This window comes from Pleurodeles waltl, chromosome 10, assembly GCF_031143425.1.
Source record: "Pleurodeles waltl isolate 20211129_DDA chromosome 10, aPleWal1.hap1.20221129, whole genome shotgun sequence".
In the NCBI taxonomy this organism is placed as follows: Eukaryota; Metazoa; Chordata; class Amphibia; order Caudata; family Salamandridae; genus Pleurodeles; species Pleurodeles waltl.
In genome coordinates, this window is record NC_090449.1 from 180593874 (window position 1) to 180611314 (window position 17441).

At 40.3% G+C, this 17441-nt stretch overlaps 1 protein-coding gene across 1 annotated transcript in view; it reads right to left on the reverse strand.

Annotated features, from left to right (window-relative positions):
- Window positions 1–17441, reverse strand: part of PMS2 (PMS1 homolog 2, mismatch repair system component) — a 121518-nt gene that overhangs the window by 16475 nt on the left and 87602 nt on the right. Inside the window, exons 8-11 of the mRNA XM_069210154.1 lie at window positions 12222–12321; window positions 11270–11354; window positions 6683–6835; window positions 2758–3643 (exon numbers count right to left, since the gene is read on the reverse strand). Coding sequence (XP_069066255.1) covers window positions 2758–3643; window positions 6683–6835; window positions 11270–11354; window positions 12222–12321 — 1224 coding nt within the window. The remainder of the gene's footprint in view (window positions 1–2757; window positions 3644–6682; window positions 6836–11269; window positions 11355–12221; window positions 12322–17441) is intronic.

Consider the following 17441-nt stretch of genomic DNA (forward strand, 5'->3'; position numbering starts at 1 on the left):
ACACACACACTGCTCAAGCCTATTTAACCAAATATATACCCTACTATTATAGACACCAGCACATTGTTCATAGTCAACCGCAACTCCCAAGATGGCTGTGCAGGAACAGTGCCATATAAAACCCTAATACACACAGTGCACGTTCATTTTTAGTGATAATTGCCACCCACACACGATCTCTTCTCTTCCTGACTGGCTATTATAACAGACTAATATTTTGGAGTACTCATGAAGCCAACACCGAAAAGAACAAGAAACTCCTCGATCTGATGCCTTGCCGTGAACTTCAGAAAGGGCCAGAGCTATACAAGGCCTAGTGCTTTCAAGTAAACATCATTTATGCCTGCAGTTCGTACTGTATGGCAGAGCATACGGAAAACATTAAAACTCACAATGGGTCTTTCAGTCACAGGAGGAGGCCATGATTTCTTTGAATTCTTCAAATTCACTTTAATAAAAAAGCACAAATTTGACTTGAGTCTACACTTTGTCAATTGTATGTCTAGCAGTACGTTTTGTTCCACGCTATGGCAATTTTTCAGAAGACCACTCCACCTACAAGCTGGTTTCCCTTTCGGGATCAATATTTATTCAAGCTTATTGAACAAACGGTGAGCAATAAAAGTTTGTTGTGTAAAAGCACATTTTCGAAATATGAGTTTGTTTATTTACAGATCCCTGGGGTTTTATCTGGTTTGCTTTGCGAACACACAGAGTGACATGCTGGGAGACACCCAATTTGGCAGTTGGCTTTTTCTAACTAGAAAATCTTCAACTTCTTGCTGGAAAATTGGGGTGATTTTCCTATAATATAATTGGACACTGGCCCTGTTATACAGTGCATCCTATCTTACACCTGTCTAAAACGGGTAAAGCTGTTTGGGGGAAGATAGTAGACAGCAAAAAAGTGGAAACGTTTGAGAATGAACAGCTCGTATTTTCTATAGGTGCTTTCCACACATTGCGTTTTTTTTTTTAGCTCAGCTGTGCCATTACAGACAGGTTATCAACCTTATGCAAATCGGATGTGCCCTACCCCTAAAAAAGACTGCTGAACCCAAACCTCAAGGTCCTGTCCCTTATGTACAGGAAACCAATAAACCCCAGACACCTTGTTGTACCTCGTCGGTGAGATGCAGCTCGAGTCCCCTTGGCACAGAGAGCTCAGGACCCCCATCTGACCATAACCACACATTTTATAGCAACTCACACTGAAATCAAAAGAGTCATGAGTGCAAATGGTTACACCAGTCTGAACTACAATTTTGTTTTGTATGATCTGTTCCATTACAGTGAGGAATCTATCATATGAAAGTGAGTCTTTACTTGGTGGGCGAGGGAGATGGGGCAGTAGAGGTCAAACTGCTAGTCCACATCTCTTCTGAATTGGAGCCCAAAGCCTTAGGGAACTATTTAATTTTTAGTTGTGCACTTAGTCTGTCAACCACATTAAGCAAAAACCCTTCTGTGTAAAAGAATGCAAAAGGGTAATATTTTATTTGTCTCAAACATGTGTCCACCTAAACAAAAAGAAATAGGCATTGGAACAGCAGTGCAATAGTACTGCGTCTGTTGGAGGGCATTTCTGACACATAACCTTGTACCTCAATGGAAATCAGAGACTCTCAACCCATGATTGGCAGGAGAAAGCCAAACACGGGGCGGTTTGATAGATGCTCCTTGTCTCGTTAAACACTTAAGTTGAACTGAAAATATAGTCTACCTTTTAAGAAAAGCTGGGGTCTGCTTATCTGCACAAGGTAAGGGAGAGCTGTGCTCTTTGCAATAAAAATGATGATCCTATTCACTGGCAGTTATTGATGCAGTTGACCATATTCTAATTCTGAGAAGACAATATTTACTAAAATTTGATTTAAATGGAACTGAAAGATAAAGTTCTAATACATATACTCCCTTGATTTGCCTAGTAACCCTTAAATCTGCTGGACTTTTGAACTTTCATGAGTGACAGGTGTCTGGAAAAGTAAATGAAAGCATGTCATTTTCTGACAACATTTCACAGGTCAGTTTAAAATTAGCTGTGCTGCCTTATTGCTGGAAAGATGGATGGCTCATTGAGTTAAACTCTCCTTGTTGCCAACTGCCGAGTTCTGCAGTTCATTAGTTTGTAATCCCAGCAAGGACAACCCAGCCGTCCACTGCACCTTGCCTGGTAAACTAGGTGTCAGTAAACTGGGTAACAGAAACTCCAGTTCTTAGAAACCAAAAAAGTGTGATTTTATGCCATAAATAAAACACATTATTATATAACTTACTGAGAGCTTGGGGCCTAATAAGGCACACTACTCATAGAAACACATCTACACGATTTGTTTCAATAGTATCCGCCATACCTATGCAGCAGGGGGAGCTGTAAGGAATTGACACAAACGGTGGCCCATCAATCAAAGCAATAAAAACAAAACACCCTCGCAGGAGGGTTTTAAGATGAACTATTATTGACGCTAAAGCATTACATCACATCTCATTACATACATTTTGTTTGAAGAAGGTATTTAAATGATTTTTGTTAATTCTAACATAGCAATAACATCTATAACATCTACACGACGAAGATGGGTATGAATGAATTCAGCCATCACTCTGCTTCTTAAGTGTTTACGCTCACTATTTCCCATGACTGTCTTTTATGAGAGGCCTAAGCACAGCACATGTAATAAATGAATACATATTCTTAAACGTGGTGAGTTGTCTAACTGGTTATGACACATTTTCAGATCTCTAATTCGAGAGTACCTGATTTCTTTTCTTAATTCATCTTCTGCTTCTTGGTTTGTAGAGGGGTTGATCTTGGCTCGGAATCTTCGGTACCTCAGTGAATCTGATGCTTGCTTCTGCTCCTGGAGCCTTTTCACCCTGTCTGCGAGAGCGTTCAGCGAGAACCTAAGTGGGACTGTCTTTCTTACAATATCCACAGGCACATCAGTTTGCGCCTCTGCCATACTTGTGGATGAATTTCTCAATTCTTGCACGAGCACAGGAAAGGGCTCAACCTGGTCTATTTTAGAACGCTTGGCACTTATACTGAAAGAACCATCATACTTTGCTCTCACAGTTGGCATATCCAATGTACCGTTTGCAACACTAGATTCAGAAGAACTGTCATGGTGCTTAACAGTGTCCAAAGCGCTGCTTAAATCATCGTCTTTGGCAGAGGATGTGCCTTCCTGTGGAGAGCCTGCGTCACTTTCACTGCTGAAGCGACTACAAACATCTGGAGTGCTGAAGCTGGGGTCACACTCTGCATGCGCGCTTTCATGTCCAGAGTTATAGTCATCTTTCGCCTTTAGTTTGTGTATACTAAAGGCACCAGGGTTACAGTCTGCTGTCTTGGTGCATACTTCATTGCTATTAACGGAAGTGCTGTTCTGATGGCTTACCGAGTTCGAAGTACCAAAGAAGGACTGAAGCGTTCTTTGACCAGGAGAGTCGTGGCCCGGTTTCTTACTTTTGTTACTTTGGGGGCTACTCTCTTTCCCTTGATGAAGGGAAAATGCCTCCCTTAACCTGGATAAACTCATTGCTGTCTTTTCATCGCGACTTGGATTTTGCATTGAAGTAGGGATGCCAAATTCTGAATCATGGGTATCAGGGACTTCAGGGAGTAATTTTCTGAAGTTACCTGAAACAAAGCAACAACAGATAATTAAAGGTCTTTTCATGTCTAAGCTGATGCTGGTTGTGCTAGTCATGAGACATTATTAGATATGGCATACTGGAAAGAATATGGGGTTCACAAGTTGAACTGCTCTGTAACTGAAAAAGTCAGCGCAATTCAAGCATCTTCGCGCAAGAATGGAATTTTGCTTTGCATATACCAATACCACGCTTGGCGTTTTCATTGGTGGTGCACTGGTGTAGGCAGAAACAGAGTGCAGTTTCAGGCAGGCATTTTATATGAAAGCTGAGTGACACCTATAGCAATCTGGTTTGCAGATGGTATTGTCTTCCATTCTAAAGCAGGACTTCACCCTTGTCCATTAACACGATTTAGTGAATGGAATGTACTGTTAAAAATAAAAATAATATAAAAAAGATGCAGATAGCTAAGCAAGGTAATGAATTAAAAATAACACGAGTAGCAGCTGATATTGTTTCCATCCTGTTCTTAAATGCCAAATATGGCATTGAGTGAAAGGAGGAACGCAAAAGAAAGACATGATAAAAAGTACATGAAAAGTAAGAGACCTTGCATTTCTTTTCAAACAACACCCTAATGCTTAATCACTTCCCTTGGACAGCCTTCAATCGGAATCTTCCTTGCTTTTCTGTTGCTACTGTTTTGTTCTTTTCTCACATTTTACTCATGCCCTTTCTTCCTTGTGGAGTAAATTATAAGTGTCTCCTAAATTCTTAGATGTTCAGGTAGATCTGTTTAAGTGCACTGACATTCTTGGGTATAGAGGCGCTATATAAGAAACTCAAAAAAATAAATGAATAGGAGTGGCATTTTATTTTTTCATCTTGTAAAATGTTAAGCCATCTTACATTTGTTTAAAAACAGGAGTGAGTAAATATTGACTAAATATTGACTTAACTTGCTCTGTGCTCACCAGTCCCAAAACTTATTTTTGGTTCAGGGCCGTCATTTAACAAATCAGTAATAGCTGCTGTCTTCATGTGTTGTAAATAAACAATGTGCGTCACTGTAAAGTTTTGAAAAGGTAAAACACAGGAGTGTTTGCTTTGCTGGTAACAGAGCTACCTGTTAAAGCTGTACATATGTTAGTATTAAATTACTGAAAGTACTGAGCTGCAGTGCTACACATGTATGATTGTAGCAAAGAGGCAAGGTTGGGATGAGCACCCAGAGATCGCCTGCATGGTTAATGAGGGGGGATCTTTGTAAAGAGAGCTGGAATGAGTGGGCTTGCAGAGGTAAGTGTTCCATTACCAACACAGTGCGTTGGTTCATGGACCTGTGAAGCTAGGCCATTCCTGGCTTGTCCTGGCATCACAGTCTGTCATTTCTTACCCTTCGCCATGCCCCACTTCTTGACAATGCTTCCTCCCCCCGATTTATACATCTTACCCTCATCTGCTTCCCTGCGTTATCATCACCTGCTGCCTATTTTCCGCTCCATGCAAACAGATGTCTGAGATCATACACAATAAACGTGATCTTCTGGAAGGTGGGTGTCTAGGTTTTCTGTGAGCTGTAATCTGCACTAGCTGTACAGTAGAACCTGCTCAAGAGCCCAGTTCAATCCCTATGTGCACTCATTATTTGAGTATGCAAAGACGCAAATATGGGCCAATGATGAGGTTGCTTTTTGTAAATGTTACATCTATTTACCAAGGAATTATGTATGGTTACTAACAAATGAAACAAGGACTGAACATATATTAACCGGTGCAGGGGGTTGAACTGAACCAGTAAATTGCAGTGTGGCTGCTGATCAATGGTAGTTTTTCATTATATCCATATAAGATAAATTTACATAATATAAAAGCACATTGTACTCATTTACATATGATAGGATAGCCTGTAAATCTGGCATGAACGCACCAATCCTTGGACATCAATAGTTCCCAGGAATGACCTAGAGTCTAAGGGCTGTTCATACCAACCAGTCATTATGTTGAAACCTGAAAACCATGCACCTACCCTTGGACATCTCTCATCTTAAGCCAGCACAATTTTCTTTAAAATGAATACTGTTTCAGTGTGTTTCTCCCAACTGAAAAGTCTTAACACTGAAGGCGTAATTATAAGGACTTTTCTGTACATACAAATGGGGTTAAGGAGTACAAAATGTTTAAAAAACGCATTCATATATTTCTCCTACATGCTAAACAGAAATAAAATGCATCTGAAAAAATACTTTAATAAAGCAGACTGAGTCAGGTGTTCTGATGTGTTTAGTAAATTTCAACTTTCTAGTAAGAGAAAGCAGCTTCCAATTCTTAAGATTGCAAGTCTCCTTTATAACAACCAGAAAGAAAGTGTCATTACCTACACATTCATTTCAAGAGCAATTACAGCAGTATTACTTGGATTTGAAAAATAAATATCTGTTATTTCAGCACAATATACATTTCAGGGTGAACATGAGCTTTACAAATGCACCTTATGTTATGTTACGATGCAAATCAAACTTTGGATCTATTTCACAAATAATTTGTTCTCTAACTCCCACCTGTGCTGCAATTTCGCCCTGAATCTTTCAGAGTTGCAGTAATTTACTCACAAGAAAATAGGCTAGGAATCTGAGCTTTTTAGCATCACTCAACAGATGGCAAATAACATTTTTTATAGCTCTTTCATAAGTAGTACGGCCAAAGAGGAGGTCTTTTGCAAATTTCTCCTTAAGTTAGTTTTATATTTTGCTTCATGGGTGAGGAGTGTGAAGGTTTGTCATGGTGAGAAAAGAACTGAGGTGGGTTTTATTCCATAACATGCTTAGGATGGTGATAGAAGGTCTAGTAGCAACACGTTGATGCAGGTGCCAAGACACAGTTATGTAGTGGAGAGTTCTGATTTACAGTATTTAATGCCATGCTAGATGGCACGTATATCCTTGCCTGCACAGTACTACACACTCCAAAACAAATTCCATAAATGAAATTTAAATGTCATGTTCTTGTGAATAGAAGAAAAGTAACAGGAACTGGATTACTGTATGAAATGCATTCGCTGTCTGCCTCCGACAGGCATTACCTCCAACATCCATCAGCTTCTGGTTGATATTCAGTTTGTTCACATCACCACTTAATATTCCTAACAAGGACGTCTTTAATATGGCCAGCAAGAGCTTCTCCTCCTGCAGTAAAATCTGCCGCTTGTCTGGGGTGACGTTTATGTCAACGCACTCTGAAAAAGAATCAGAAAGAAAACAATTTATTGTCATAAGTACTTATGCGATCTGCAATTATTCCCAGGCTTGCGCCTCGTACTTAATATCTTTTGATTCTGATACAGGATATAACTCTGCAACAAATTAAAACGGTACCACAATATTTAAAGGCAAAATATTTAAGCAGGTAACAGCAATTTATTAATATATTAATACATAACCTGGCAGGCTTTATTTATGAAATACATGGTTACAAGCGACAATCTGATAGCACTTAGATAGCAAACACCGCCCAACTGGGTCTCTTGAAACTATACTTACAATAGGAAGATGATCACTACTTTACTATTGGGCAAACCGAGATGCTCGGATTGGGAAATACTGCACTGGGCACTACTTATTTCGGAAAGAACAAAAGGTGATCCAACTTTTCCAGTTTTGTGATGCTTTTCAAATGTAATTTCTAGCAACAGGTGTAAAGCTGAACCCACAAAAAGAAACACAATGAGTATGTTCACACTAATCTATTTTTTATATTGGTTTAAGCAGCTTTAAAAATAGAAATTGGACATAAAAGCAGCAAAAAATATCTAAGCTAGGCGAAGTAAATTAAACCTTGATAATATATTGTAAACACTGTCATGTCTAAAATTCAGGACCAACCCTTCTAGGCAATAAAGACCAGAAGGGTCCTTTTCTGGCTTCTCTAATAAATCTCTAATTGGAATAAACTAGAATTAACTCAAGGGGCATACGTTAACATAGTTAAAAAAGATCTTCTACCTAAACTACTGTATGTTCCATCAAATCTCCCCATATGCAGTTCTAAGCAGTTGTATTACAATTGTGAGATAGTGTGTAGGATGGTCCATTGGCTTCTGGATAAAAAGTCTAAAATTTTGATTGAAAGCTTGACAGTAGCCACTGGAACGGAAGGGGCTGGCTCCAACCTCATTAAAATACACTGGCAAAGCTGTATTTAAGTACAAGGTAGTTATTACCATCCAGGCGTGACTGCAGAAGCCCCAAATTGAGTAAAAACAAAACAAAAAACAAAAAAACAGAGAAACTCCTAATTCCAACCCTTAGCTTGAAATACTGCTTTTCCATGCGCTTAACATGAAAAAGAATAATTCACTGTTGCCAAAATAGCCAGGACGGTATGACAAAAAAGTTATCTATGTTTGCATGAAAAAGCCACAATTTGGTAAAGCCCTAACATTGAATTTCAGTAGACACAAGGGACACTCCACTCCTTGTTTTACGTGAATCAAGTCTGAGAAAATAACAAAGTACTACTCTTCTGTTAAGCTGAAGGAGAAATTCGAATTTGCCAAGATAGGGATTTGGAATTATCTACAGTTAAAGAATAATATCACCTTTAAACTGTCTCAGCAAGGAAAATACTTTAAAACTCCTGAACTCACAAACTGCATGCTTAGTGCAGATGGAAAACATAAAAAGGCAGATGTTTTAAATCAGCATATACTCTAGAAAATATCTTTTGTTTTGGGAAACTGAGTTAAAAGTGTCTCTAAAGTCTGCCTTCTAGTATCCTATATAGCAGAAGATCAGCCTCCTTATACAGCTTCTAAAAACACAGCAAACATATTTGTAAAGATTTCTTGCCACCCCTAGAATTCTACATGCTGCATGAGAAGAGTATGCTTAAAGACGCAATAAAGAGGATGCAAGGTCTCTTCATTTGCTCATTAGTTATTCTCCAACTTCAGGTTGGTTGAAGGAAATTCTAATCGGAATCAAAATTATTACAAACACACAACTTCAAACCTTTCCTAAAATACACAGTTTCAAATCCCTCCTGCACTCTTATTACTGAATGACCTTTCTTCTGTCTCTATTCCCGAGATGAATTTCTATTCCCGAGATGAATTCCTGGCGGATTCAATGAAAGACCTATCAACAAAAGCAGTGTTGCAAAAGATCAATTATCCTAAGAATTATACGTTTACCAGTAACTTTGTTTGAGTTGAATACAATGACATATGTTAATTATTTTCCTATTATTAAACACACATCAAGTGTGTGTGTGTATATATATATATATATATATATATATATATATATATACACACACACACATACACACACATAAGGTTACTGGGACGTTATAGTTAGGCTCACATTTTAAACGTACGAAACCATAAAAATGCACCAGTTATAGTTAGAGTTATCACAAGTAACTATAATTGGTGCCCTAAGGTAATAAATCGCGCCCTCACTATGCACAGTTTTTCCATCAAAAATGTGAGTGCACATATTACACTGATATTATCAATGATGTTATCAAAGATGTCATGAGTGCCGTAATTTATGGGGTAATTAGCACTGCATGGCCAGGACGCGGGTTATAGTTACCTTAGGGCACGTGCACAAGGGTGGTGGTCCCTAGGTCCATCAGTGGCTACTCAGAGGGGGGTTCTGCCCCCCTTCCAAAAATATAGCCCCGGGGAGATGGTGGTCCCTGGGGCTGTAGGAGGTCTTAGACAGACCCCCTTTCTATTTTTCAGTGTATGCCCCAGGGAGGTGCTGGTACCTGGGGCCGCTGGGGGGGAGGTAGAGGGCGAAGAGCATCGGGGGGCACGCAACCCCCCACACAGAATTAGATTCAAGCCCTGGGAAGGTGGTGGTTCCCAGGGCTGCAGAGGAAGAGCACGCCCCCCTGCATTATTATTATTATTATTATTTTTTTTACCCTTGGTGGTGGCGGTCCCTGGGGCTGCGGCGCATGGGGGGCCCGGGCGACCCCCCCATTACAAATCATGAAAGCCCTGGGGGGGTAGTGATCACTGTGGGCCCAGGGGGGCCAGATGGCCCCCTGCATTATATTTGCAATGCCCTCTGGACTTGGCCTACCGGGGGGCTACAGAATTATGATGTGCAGAAGCCGGTGCTTTGTTTTTCTAAACAAATTTCACTGGATCCACTGCAACTTCCAACAAAAAAATAAAAAATAATGCTTTTTAGCAGTGTGGGGTAGGGAGGTACCAGAGTTAAGTGGTCGGAGTGTCCATTCCCTGGCCCCTTTTTTTTTTGGGGGGGGGGGGGGGGGACTCGGGTGAAGCCAACACTTTCTTGTTGAAGTGTTGGCAGCCAATCAGATCTCAGCACGAGATCAGGAGAGGTCGCGAATGTTTCGTGTCCCTATATATCCAAATTTGGATTTCCTTTAATTTCTCAAAAACGATTGAAAAGATTTACACTGAATAAGAAAAAGTGGGCTTTCTGGACCAAGAGATACCTTTCTGCCAAATTTGGTGTAATATCATCCAATGGTTTGGGGGTTTAGGTGCTATTGCTATTCAAAATCCCTACAGAAAAATGGATGGGGAAAATGCGTTTAGGGACCCACCGTTTCTCAGCCTCTGCTTGACGGATCACCCCAAAACTTTCTAGAAAGTGGCTGAAGTAAGAGTCGTATTTTCTTGGAAAAGTTGGTGAAGATTCATCAAATGGCGTCAAAGCAAAACAAAAATGCTTTTTCTATAGAATCTAGGTCCTAACTATAACTACCTAATGGCGACTGCCACTAGGTTTATATATATATATATATATATATATATATATATATATATATATATATATATACATACACATACATACTGCACATAAAACTCGAACGATGGCACTCCATGCAGATTACTGTCCTTTATTTATATCCAAAATTTCATATCAATCCATGTAACTCAGAAATCACAGATTGTAGTGCAGTAAAAAAAAAAAACCTTTCTGGAGTTAATTTGGGAGGTATAAAAAGAAGATTTATATTTAAGAAATTAATAGGCAAATATGTGGTGCAATCAGCATCCAGTCAAAGGCAAATCAGAAATATATGCATAACCTTGAAATATTAATGGACTTTTAAGTATTAAGGACTTTTGCTGCCAGTATTATAATATTTCTTCTTCTGTTTCACACCACACAATGCAGCAGTGAGTGCCCATATTTCAAATTCTATAGGTTTAATTACACTCCCATATAGGTAGAATGAAAGAGATAAAGAGCAAAAAAAGAGCCAATGAAAATAGGTTTGGAAAACCTGGACTGGAAGGAGTATGCACTCTGAGTTGTGGGAGGGCTGAGTGAGTAGAGGGAGTATTTTCTATTGAATACAAATGAGCTACCGAAACACACTGAATGTCATGGCCAGTTGAAGGCTCAGGCTGAAACGCGTTGCAATGTTTATGAGCACCAAGCACTTTGTACACAAATAATTGAAGAAAAATAAAGAGTTTCAGATCTGGTTGTGCTGCTTTTCATTTCTCTCTTCCTTCAGGGGACCTACAACGAAGTTTGGAAAGGTGAGAGGCTCCAGACAGGGAGGAAAATATGATATATATATATATATATATATATAGTAATATTTACTTACTCCTTCATAAACTACTCACTTGGAAAAAATACCTATAGAAATTTCATAAATTCCTTACCTGAATTAACACAGATGTTAAGTACAATAAATGGATATTGATGTCTGTTGTACATGTGGTAAACTTCATTAATCAGCTTGGAAACCTAGGCAGAAAGAAGAGGACCAGTGAAAGACACAAATGGTAATGTCAGACGTCTGAAGCACCATACCAGTGTGTTTTTTTAGAAGTAACCACGACATTTACATGCATAGTATATTGAAGAATTTCAGAACATTAAGGGCATTATCATGAAACTGTTGTCAATCATTCATGTTGTATGTCCCAAATCAAAGGCAAATGTGCTAAACAAGGATGAAGGGTAACTATTTCAAAAATGTTTCCTAAACCTGTCATAAATGATGAATAATGGCCTGTATCCTCAAATTCTAAACTGCTTACCTGGAAGAGAGCAAAGGTAAGGCAAGAAGAGCGGTACATAGACTACAAGAAGTTGTGACAGTAACTTATGCACAGACCACTTGGTGTACGCAAGCACAATTAGCTATTTCTATGTGCATATCTGAATGTTGTATTCATTGGAGGCATTAGCCTAGCAATGAAAGCACCTACTTTCACACAACATGAACGGCAACAGAGGCCCAGACTTTATGCTGGTTCCATCTCTCCCATTTGTACTGAAACAATCAACTTGCCTGGTAACTTATATGTCTGCTACTGGAACTGGACTGAGGCCAAACAGTTGTTTACATGGACTACTGAGCAAGCTTCTTCAAGAGTGCAATGAACTTTGAAGACATACTGAACCAACAAGGTAGAGGAATAATGCATTTCCAAGTCTGAGTCAAACCACTCATACAGCCAGTTACCATTTAACAATCATACTCCACAATTCTATGCCTTCAATCCTATTCATATGTTCATTTATTATAGGGACAGTGTTGCTAACTGGACTTTTTTTAAGTGAATGAACTGCAGTAGGTAAAGATTCAACATTGGCGTGAGCTATTACCTTTGCTGGGTCACATGGGCGTTGATTGATGAAGAAAAACTGCCTGTCTGTTGCACTCCGTCCAACTCCATGGTCACAGCGGGAAATAAATCCTGTGATGCTATCAAACATAAACACAGATTGTCAAGTAACAGAGGACATCAGCACTGAAATGCAATTTTTCTTTCACATGAACTCATTTAGGCTTTCAAAATTAGGTTTCTGCCTCCTATCCTATAATTTTGACAAAACCGAAGGGCACTAAAGATGGTGTGCCATCTTCATTTTCGCAGGGCGTAGGACCAATCTCATACAGATAGAAAAAGTTCTATAATACTTCAAATTGTTTATGATGATGAGCTATGTAATGAAGACAACAATCATGAGACCACCAAATGCACTGCTTCCCACATTTGTTCCATGAAGACCGGCATCATGCCACATTTTCATGATGCCCATATAGAACACATTCAGGTAAAATTACTCTAAAAGGGATTCACCTGTTATCCCGAATATCACCGTTCTACGACACTGCCTTCATGAAAAAACAAACATTTTGAAAATGGTAACCCTCATTTTCTAGAAAAGTGGTCTGGCATTATTAATTTTCGAAAACACAGCCTTTGGCACAGAGTGAGATGATACCTGTTAGACCTGGAAGCTTTTTGGAGTGTCTCCCCTGTCTTTTTGCTTTCTGACCTCCTGTTTTTATGGTTTACTGGACTCTGTTTTTGCTGGTTTATTGTCTCTGCGCACTTTACCCCTGCTGATCAGTGCTAAAGTGCAAGTGCTCCCCTAGGTAAATTGTACTGTTGATTGGTAAGTCCCTGGTAAAGTGCACCAGAGGTGCCAAGGGTCTGTAAATCAAATGCTACTAGTGGGCCTTCAGCACGGATTGTGCCACCCAAATAAGTAGCCCTGTAGACGTAGCTCAGACCTGATACCGCAGTGTCTGTGTGTGCAGTTTTAAACTGCCAATTTGACCTGGCAAGTATACCCACTTACCAGGCCCAAACCTTCCCTTTTGGTACATGTAAGGCCCCCCTAAGGTAGGCCCTAGGTAGCCCCATGGGCAGGGTGCAGTGTATTTAAAAGGTAGGACATGTATTGGTGTGTTGTACATGTCCTAACAGTGAAATACTACCAAACTCAGGTTTCACTGTTGCAAGGCATATCTCCCTCAAAGGTTGGAGATAGGCCTTGGGGTGCTGCCTTTGAATAAGAGTCGCATTGCCCCACTTCTCTCTGGGACCCTGGTCTCACCGATGCCCTCATCGGACGACTTCACCAAGCCACTGCTCTTGACCTGTGGTCCCCGCACTCGGGCATCGCCTGCTCACAGCGTATCCTGGGCATCCCCGATGATGCTGCTCCTGCTGACACCGGCAACGATGCCTACCCCATGGTCTGTGGACACCGCTCGTGAGGTACACAAAGCACTGTTCCGTCCCTCACCACAGCCCCGGTCCACCGAAGCCAGCATCATCAACTCCAGTGTCGTCACCAGGCATCCTGCCTTCACCGTGGCCTGTGGACACTGCTCGTGAGGGTCACGAAGTTCTGTGCCATCCCGCACCGCTGGCTTGGGCCTACTGACGACAGCGCTTCCGCAACGATGCTGCCGCTGCCTGCACTGTGACCTGGAGACACCGCACGTCGCACCGCCCCCTGGAGCTCACTGTCAGGATCACGACGGCCTGCAATTCCGAAGGTACTGTTTGCGGTCTTCCCAACACCGTAGCTGGCCCGCAATGCCGCGACTGGCCAGAACGATTGGTTTTGTTGATCACAACGCCATGATAGCCCCAGGTGGAGCTACTGACTTCAAGGAAATGTAATTTTGAGTAAATCTTGCAGAATTCATATTTTTATTTCTGTATGTTGGATTTTTATCATATTTGGTCTTGGTTTATATAGATAAATATTGGCTATTTTTAAAAAATGGTGTGGTGCCCTTTTGGGGTGTCTTCATTTATTACTGTGTGTTATGTGCAAATGCTTTACACATAGCTTCTCGGATAAGCCTGACTGCTCGTGCTAGGTTACCAAGGGGGCGAGCAGGGGTTATCTGAGCAGATATCTCCCTTATCCTGATTAGAGTGAGGGTCCCTACTTAGACAGGGTGTAAACCGACTGCCAACTAGAGACCCCATTTCTGACAATACCAAGCAATATTTTGTGAATTTAAAACAGCAGAACTGGTTCAGTTCAAGAAAATCTTTCAATGAGACACTCCACTGTTTCCAAGCTCAATCTATAAACTCTCCTTCTGCTGCTACAGAAAAAAACTGCATGAGGGGGAAACTGAACTTCTTTTCAAACCATTCCAACAGATAGTCACTGATCATGAAGTCAATGCAAAAAAAGGTATATGCAACCGGATGAGTCGCTGACAAGAGATTCTGAATCAGGCTGCTCCAGAAAACAGGGAGAAATATACATCCAAGCAATAGGTAAACTTGCTGTAAACAGCTTTTATTTTTATAACTCCTGCAACATTTTTTTGACAGTCATATCACATATGCAAAGAACAATGCAAATAAGCAGTCATTATCTACGAACACCTGGAAACAGAATGTACATGTAACATTATACAGAGGATGCACCTCAGAGCATAGAAACACATTACAAGAAACGTTATCTATCTCCAGGAAGTCCCAAAGGCTATTTCAATACATACGTTTTACAAATGTAATTTCTGAGAACCCTATACCTTCAAGTGTTTTCATGGGCATCCACAGGCATGATAGGAATCTCACCTGTCATACACCAGTCCATGCCATAAATCCACCCGCAGAGCCTTCCTCCTGTTTTGGGAATTTCTTTACTTTGAAATAAGCAATCCAAAGTTAATGGATAATTTTGTACTTCTATCTGTTTCAAAGTTTTCTAAAAGACACAAAAGTGCTATTTTTGGGGACTGACATTAAGCTCCATCCCATCGTATCTGGGATGATCACAGGACCCTCTTACTAAAATGTCTGAATAATGGTGCACTCCAAGACAGTGTGTAGGCAGTTCCCCTTTTTAGTGAGGCTAAGCAGGCATTGAGGCATTGAGGGAGATGAACAAACATTTTCAGCCTGTACTCAATGAGTCACCTTTGCAGTTACTACAATATTCTTCAGAATGTTAGATCAAACTGGCATCCCAAGAACTTAGCAAACTTTTAAATGGATTAAGATCATTGACTAAATAACTTGTAGACATAAGAAGTATTCAGAATTTTTATGTTGAGAGTTTAGTTTCATTTCTAGTGAACTGAAGTCTGGGATTTTAGGTTGAGGTCAGAGAGCGTGTCACAGATGACAATATCCAATAACTGGTGTTTCTGCAGCTAGAATTCTTTCTAAATTCTAAAACCACACAAGCTAACTGGCCTTAGCACATTGCCTGATCTAGAAATTCAAGGGTGGATCCCTGCCTTTGAGTTCCTCTAATGCAGAGACCTGACTGAACTAGGTTCTAACTCACAGAGGCATTTTCTCCGTAAGGCAGCCGGACCTCGCAATACCACAACACATCATGCCAAGTGAAAAATACCTCATCTATCACCAATATGTAATAGTTTAATGGCTCTTTGAGCTCAAAGTGAGTTTGGTGTCAGATCTGAATTCACATAGCCATTCATTCAGAAAAATATGGCCTGAACTAATATTTCACAGTCAAAGGTTAACATGTTATCATGGATATATCCCTAGGCTCCCTGCTCCTGCTCCCCTATCCCCTCAATAAAGAGTGAAGCTGTTCAGCAAGCATCCAAGAGAACTGGATAGTTATACAGGGCATGCAGAACCCTAGAGAGGATCAGCATTTCAAAAAGGGCAACTCCGTCCATTATCAAGAGTGGGAGAGTCATCAAGTTGTTTATATCTCTCAGAGTCTGATAAAGGAGCTTTAATGTGCACCCAACATACAAATCTAAGTATTTAAATCAAATGCGTTTGAGTTTAATCCTCGGTTGCTGGGCACATGCCCCTTCACTGTCCTTGACATAGAATATTGTGTATTTGAACCAGCTAATGAGGATACCGGAGGCCTCTTTAAATATGTCTAGTATTCTAATAGGTCTGGGATACAGCTCCATAGCATAGCTCAAGTATAAAGCATATCGGCCATGGTCTTTATACCTGGTATACATTTGAAACCCTGTACTACAGCTTGTTCTGAGTCTCTTGCGGAGTGACTCCACTGCCAATGCAAAAAGCAAAAGTGACAGAGGGTACTCTACATGAATAACTTCAGATTTAGAAGGGATTCAACATCACCAACTCTTTCGCCCTAACCCTGGCCTGCTAATTTTTAAACATGGGACTATTAACATGGGTGAATAATACATATCTTTAGTCAATAGTCAATTGCTTTTTAGTGTTAACAAGGATCACCACCAAGGGGCCTTCGAAATTGTCTGCAATACCGCCGTATGAGGCTACTTAGGCTACTGCCTAATGGCCCCTCCTGCTTGAATCAAATTTGGTTTGGATGGACCAGCAAACCACCGTTATTGACAACTTTTTTTTATTAGGAAGGCAGTTGGACTGAAGGAATGCAACCATGTCTATCAAGCATGGAAAAAGCTGTATTCTCTACCCGTCATGGTCTTGTCAGGCCTGTTGGAACTTGGACTAGATAAATTAGGCAAGCAAAGACAATATTATGAAAATGGCTTGCCTGTTCACCTATGAAGAATCTTGAATCACTTGTCCCCTAGGGAAGTGCTTAAGACATACCTATTCTGTTATTTTATTACCCACTTATTAGTCTCAGTTTTCAATTTTAGGAGAAGTATCTTCTCAAGCCAAGACACTCTTTGGGTTGTGTCTGTGATCATATTAATAAACTAATAAACAGAAGAAATCCCAGTTCATGTGCCATCACTCATGAAACATTACTACCTCAAAGTGTTCTTAACGTTTAAACAAACTATTATCCTGGCACCTTGTGGCAAATGAAGTAGTCGCTATTAATGTGTTCACCGTTCCCTTTATAGAAGCCGAGGTCACTCGTAGTTGACAGTCGGCTTGCTTTGCACACCAATGTTTTTGTTGGTCATACAAAAAACAAATTAAGTTCTAACCACTTGTGATGCTATTAATATTGTGTTTGACCAATGACTTTGTGTTTCACCACTGCGCATATTAGTTGCTCAATGTTCACCAGTAGCACATTATATATTTTGTTCAGCCTAGCCGCCTATTGGCTTTGACATTGCATTAGCCATTACATTCTGTATTCTGCCCA